This window comes from Morone saxatilis, unplaced genomic scaffold (assembly GCF_004916995.1).
Source record: "Morone saxatilis isolate NCDOM2014 unplaced genomic scaffold, NCSU_SB_2.0 Contig16, whole genome shotgun sequence".
Taxonomy (NCBI): domain Eukaryota; kingdom Metazoa; phylum Chordata; class Actinopteri; family Moronidae; genus Morone; species Morone saxatilis.
Window position 1 is genome coordinate 10,583,835 of NW_023339718.1, and position 6,047 is coordinate 10,589,881.

Sequence of the window (6,047 nt, forward strand, 5' to 3'; positions counted from 1 at the left end):
AATATGTAATAATAGTAATATAATATTTAATATAATTTTTAACACAGGATTTTGGGGCCCTTGGCATAGTTGTTATATCAGCCTTGATAATGGCCATTATTTATTATTATTATTATTATTATTATTATTATCAACTAAACGCCACTTACAGCTGCAGAAACTGAATGAGTAGGTGTGATTTATTAGAGGATAATCAATGATTTCCCTTATAATCATCGATTTACCCATAACATACAATAAATAAAAGGTTCACAAAACTAATTCTGATAGCAAATAAACAAAGAAGAGTTTATCTTCTCTATATGAACAACCGGCACTTTAAACAAAGGACGTGTGTTCATGATACGGAATCTCAGCCTCTATCCTTTTTGGCCCCACCGGGCAGCCGTAGTCACTCTCTGCTACGGTAACCCACACACACACACACAGTCCCTCCGCGAACAGGTGAAAGTTACTCTTCAGCAACTTTTCCCGTGAGTATCGCTCCCTTTCGAGACATACCAGCGACTGTACCGGGAAGAACAGCTCACCGTGAGTCCTCCGGTGTGTTGTTGACGTTCGTGCTTGTTTACTTTTGCACTTGTTTGTTTGGAAGCTAACAAAAAAAAAAAAAAACCCCGGCTAGTCGTCGCACAGTGAGCTAGCTAACAACTTGCTGCTACGTGCAATGCTAGCTGTTAACAACGACACAGTTTAAATCACATCACACCGATCACCACATAAAACATGCTCCCGCTGGTCGAGGTGTGTTTTTATTCGAAAAGAGGCTGCGTTTCAGAAGCTAAATCGTTGTTTCGTGTTCGCCTTTAAGTTGTCTTTAACTGTATTGTTCTCTATCTCCTTTATTTATTTATTTTTTTGTCATCAGTTTCTTGTTCCTCTTCGCAATGGCATCGTCTGCGATGATCACCGTCCCCACCACCGCCTCCCGCTTCGCCCTGCTCCAGATAGACTCGGATTCGGACTCCGACGCCTCCGATGCGGGGAAGACCACCACCAAAGGCGGACGGGACTCCTCCGGTAAGACCCGACAGGGAAAGGCAGGAGCCTCCGGGGGGAAAGCGGGTCAGTGCAACGACAAGAAGAAAGACAAGAAGAAGAAGAAGAAGGAGCAGCAGCAGACTGAGGCGAACGAGGTGGGTGACAGGAGCATCTGACGACCCCTCAGCTGTACACACATCAGTGTTATTGTGCTGCATTACATGGCTTCAGACCTGATCAGTGGCCGTGCTCCTCTGTTGTTTCACTTCACATGAACTGAAACTGCTCAGGGTGCCGCCAGGTACATGGAAACACACTCTTTGTTTTGTTTTTGCACTCAGCTTTGTACAGGAAGTGGTGACAGTCATTCAAGTGAAGTATGTAACCAGGGTTTTTTTTCTCTTCTATTTATATTGCCTGATAATGGCTTATTTCTCTGATAAGGTTAGGGATATGCGATGTTATCGTGTATCACATTCCTTGACTTGGGAAAGCTGTCTAGCTCGCCAGCGTACAGTCCTGTATTGAGTTCCTGGTTCATTTTGGACGAGGGGAGAGCTCACATCTTTCCTGTATAGATTACACAATAAAGAACAGAGAGATGAGGTGTCTGTGATGCACTTTACAGTATTTTTTTATGCCATTTCAAAAGTATAAAGTACATTGTCGTGGTTATCATAAAAACTATTGTATATCGCATTTATTCTGACCGAGATAATTGTGACATGAAACTTTCATATCGTCCGACGCCTGTTCTCCAAAGCCACACCCATAATATTTAATATAACGTTATGATATTACACAGAAAAACGACATTTGTTGATCAGATACGTTGAGAAATAATAGAAAAACAACTTGAAGAGGTCACGTTGGAATCTAGGAACAATTGATTGGAGGGAGGGATTTTTTTGACACTTTGTAGGCACATCATTGAATTCATCTACTAACTGAAAACCCTCAGAGTAGTAGGGATTTTCAGCGTGATGAAGCCATTCTTTGGACCGTTTATTCCTCTACGCCTTTCTGTTGGACAATTGGAACCGGTTCCTGATTGCCGTCCCTACAAATTAGTAGACAATGAAAATAATTGTAAGTTGCAGCCCTGTTAATATGCAAGTGTACAGACCCACTAACCCACACAAGGAACCTACAGACAGAAGACGTAGACATGCAGGATTGGCATCAGTGAGCAGAAGGCCATAATAAGCCCCTAAACACTCACAATAGAGCATGGTAGTCAATAATAGTAGTAGTTATACCAGCAATAATAGTCAGAAAGTGTCTGGATTAATCTTGTATCTCTCTATCAGTTACGTAATCTGGCCTTCAAGAAGATTCCTCAGAAGTCTTGTGCCCCACCTCCCTCTATGACACTATCAGGAATAGCCAGTGAACTTCTCAGTCCTGCATCAGGAGACCATAATATACCGCCAGAGGGGTGGCAGCAGTGGAAGCAGAGGGATGAACAGGTAAGAGAGAACAGCCACATAGCAAATATTTGAGCTGGCGAGCCATGATGTTCTCTTCATAGTCAATGTGCCCTTCAGGGAGCCACATTACTTCACGGTTGTTTTAGTAGAGCTGTTCAGAGGTCACTAGTTGAGGGCTGCGTGCAGCAGCAGTATATTGTCTCTCCCTGATATAACTGCATTTCCAACTGTTCGTGTCTGACGTTGTAGACGGTGCCAACTGCCTCAAGTGGATGTTCTTTCTCGTCTGTTTTCCTCCACCGTCTGTAGATAACCTCTGAGCTATATGAGGCAGACTTGGAAAAGGCCTTAATTCTAAGTAAACTGGAGTACGAACAACACAAACAGGTACATTGCCCACACACACACTAATATGCCTCTATTGAAGGTCAAATTTGAAGGGGGTCTTTTTTTTTTTTAAAAGGTCCACTGTGTAACATTGAGGATGATTTATTGACAGAAATTAAATATAACACACATAGGTATGAGGAGTGTATAATGACCTGAAAAGAAGAGTTTTGTTACATTAGAATGAGCCGTTTTTATCGACTTCCATGGAGACAGTCATCTTTCTACAGTAGCCCTTAACAGACAAACCAAACACTGGCTCTAGATAGGGCCGTTTGCTTTTTTGTGAGTTTCGCGGTCACCATAGTTACCTATATTAGTCCATCACTTGATTTTCGGTCTCGACTCGACCTGTCTACATATAGACAGAGTAACCCTTTTATACACAGCCATCGAGAGTAAACCAAACTGCAAGTGGTACACTGCTCACCCGACATGGACGTGAACACTCTCCCCTTGAAGCTGACAGCACTTTAACCTCATAGTCACTGTTCACTGCTCCAGTGAGCTGGAGTGGAGCCAAAACAGTGAAAAACAATGAAAAACAAATCCCTGTCCTGATATATTCAAACTGCATTGCATTCCTTAAAATAATTTCTAGCATGAAATGAAGGATGTACTCAGTTTTATTTTAGTTCAAAGTCTAGGAAGTTTTTTTGTAAATGGTAATAATTATAAGTGGGATGATCTGCTTTCACTCAGCACAACAACACAAACACGTCCTCGCCAAAGTCACGGGGAGGAAAAGAGGGCGGAGGAAAGAAGGACAAAAAGAAGAATCAGCAGGCAAAAGACAAAAAGACAGTTTCCCTGCAGGACTTCCAGGCTGAAGGCAGTGCAGGTGAGCGAAACTTACTGATCTATTTCAAAAGTCATTAAACTAAGATCTTGCTGCAGTCTGTAGCGCAACAGGCTCCCAGAATAATATTTATTTCAATGTACTTTTGTCTCTGCAGAACAGTTGAGTCGGAAACAAGAGAAAGAGGTGAGCAAAGTCTCTGAGCGTCTTTTTACCTTTCTTAACCTCAACTCTCACTCTTGTATATATTATATAGAATAACTGTTTGAATTACCTGTAAATAATATGTACAGGGTTTTATTTGGGGTTAAATGTCATGTATGATGTGGCATATCGCCTTTTTAAAACACTGACACCATTCCCATCCAGGACGCCAGAGCGGCTAACCTAGCGTTGGGAGTCGGGCAGGAGGAGCGCTTTTTTAATAAGCTCGAGGATGACGTCACCCGGATTGTCCAACAGGAGAAGAGACGTGAGCAGTACTCTAACAACCATGGACAAGAAGTCAACACCTCCACAGAACACGAACCAGTGAGTAGACGCTGTTTGTCATTGCTCTGGTGTCCACAGCTCATGAACAAATCAGCAGTTAGCTTTTTTTATCTGGCCTATAAGAAAGAATACACGTTACATACAGAATACAAGCAATACATGTTAAAATGAGTTAGATATGCTCAGTGACGGATGTTGAGACTGAGTGGCTCTCACTATTCAGAGGCAGAACATTAAATTAGCAACATAAAATTACAAAAACCATCCAAAAAAACGACCCGGTGATGGACTGAGCCAGTCACAGACAGTATTATTCATCTAATCGCCCCAACTCTATCATGTTGTAAAAGTTCCCATTCCCAATCTTATCAATGGTCATCTGTCCGAAAAAACAGCGACTTATTTGAGATTTATATTAGTTTTATTGTACTGTGAATTTGAGTCTATCCATACAATCTCTGTATCTCCATGTCTCTATATTTTACAGTGTTTGAAATAATGCGACATCATGACATCATGACATCATGACGTAATGTTTGTGTTTCTCTACTGAACTAAATAGGTGGGAAAGTATACATTTGTCCTGACTTGCTCTTTTATTTCTCTCTCTCCCTGTCCTTCCCGTTAGGACCCCCGAGCAGAGCAGCTGAAGTACGACCTGGAGAAGAAAGACCAGGAAATCGATAAGCTAAAGAAGACCATCTCACAGTGGGAGGTCAGCAGTCAAATGCAGTTACACCATCATTCTGTTATATCACTGGAATATTATACTATCACCCTGATCTACCAGCAATGTGCTAAAAATATATTTTTATTATACATTATATACAAATGTATCGATATATTTGTACACTAATTTGTTTATACAAGAAGTTATAATGATTCACTTCTCCTCACTCTTTCAGTTGTGGCAAATTCTATAAATTCTTTTAAAAAAACGACAACAAGTGTTTCTTCTTGTCTCTCAACTCTGCAGGGGAAGTACAAAGAGGTGAAAGCGAGAAATTCTCAGCTGCTCAAGATGCTCCAACAGGGAGAAAGTGAGTTGAACATTTCCAAAATACACTGCATAGACCTTTTCTTCATTTCTTTATCTCTCTGAATGAAGATGTAATGGGATCTGATGTGTTATGATGTCTCTAACTTTTCTCCTTCAGTGAAAGATAAAGCAGAAATCCTTCTACAGGTAGAAGAGCTACTACATATAAAAGAAGAACTGTCATCACAGGTGTGTTATATATGTTATAGTGAGATATGGATTATGAGAGAGGAACGTGTGTGTGTGTGAGATATATGTACATTTATGTGCATTTAAATAATGTTTCTTCTTTTTTTGTTAAATAGGTAACATTACTACACGGTGCCCTTGAACAAGAAAGATCTAAAGTCAAAGGTCTGCAGACAGAACAACCAAAACATCAGGTGAGAGTTCAGATAATCCCTCGCTGTCTCAGAGTGGAGTTTAAAAGAGACAATTTGCTGTCGTACATTTTACTGTGTGTGTATTAGCCGATGTTCATGTGTGTGTATATGTGGGTGTGTGCACCTGCATGCGTGTTCCCTTTGTCTCCGTCTGTAGACCAGACAAACAGCAGCCAGTCAGTCAGACAAAGTGAGAGACGTTGCAGTGTAAGTAACAGGCCCAGCACAGAAGCACAGTCATACAAGAGCATCATTTAGTTTGGTACTTTACTCAGCTGAGGTCAGGATAAAAGTAAGCTTAGTTGCCGCAGGGAATTCATTGTCTTTGACCTTTTACTTCAATCATGTCAACAAAATACTGTTTTACTTGTAAATAATTGTGTACTTTCTGGTCTTTTCTGGTTGGCAGGGAAACAAGAAAGGGAAGAAAGCCTCGGAGATGGATCTATGAAGGTTTAAAAAGGAAAACCCCTTAAAAGAAAAATTCAATAAATGAACAAATGAAGAAAAACGTAACTGATCACAATCAGGGTTCT

General features: G+C 40.9%; 1 protein-coding gene across 5 annotated transcripts; it reads left to right on the forward strand.

The window, feature by feature from the left end:
- Nucleotides 1-351: 351 nt before the first annotated feature.
- Nucleotides 352-6,047, forward strand: gkap1 (G kinase anchoring protein 1). 5 transcript variants are annotated; one of them, XM_035659089.1, is made up of 12 exons: nucleotides 352-473; nucleotides 869-1,136; nucleotides 2,292-2,450; nucleotides 2,721-2,798; nucleotides 3,501-3,639; nucleotides 3,755-3,783; nucleotides 3,967-4,128; nucleotides 4,718-4,804; nucleotides 5,066-5,129; nucleotides 5,247-5,317; nucleotides 5,434-5,511; nucleotides 5,921-6,047. In XM_035659089.1, exons 2-12 carry the CDS (start codon nucleotides 888-890, stop codon nucleotides 5,960-5,962), a joined length of 1,158 nt encoding a protein of 385 aa, XP_035514982.1. In that variant the 5' UTR covers nucleotides 352-473; nucleotides 869-887; the 3' UTR covers nucleotides 5,963-6,047. The 5 variants fall into 5 exon arrangements, with proteins under 5 accessions (XP_035514982.1, XP_035514980.1, XP_035514983.1 ...); XM_035659087.1 differs by having other exon boundaries at nucleotides 374-531; XM_035659088.1 differs by having other exon boundaries at nucleotides 393-543.

Bases quoted from the DNA above. Each gene is read 5' to 3' on its own strand.
- gkap1 (XM_035659089.1), top strand. From the start codon at position 888: ATGGCATCGTCTGCGATGATCACCGTCCCCACCACCGCCTCCCGCTTC. The intron at 4,805-5,065 runs GTCAGCAGTCAA...TCAACTCTGCAG, and splicing joins AGACCATCTCACAGTGGGAG to GGGAAGTACAAAGAGGTGAA. The intron at 5,512-5,920 runs GTGAGAGTTCAG...TCTGGTTGGCAG, and splicing joins CAGAACAACCAAAACATCAG to GGAAACAAGAAAGGGAAGAA.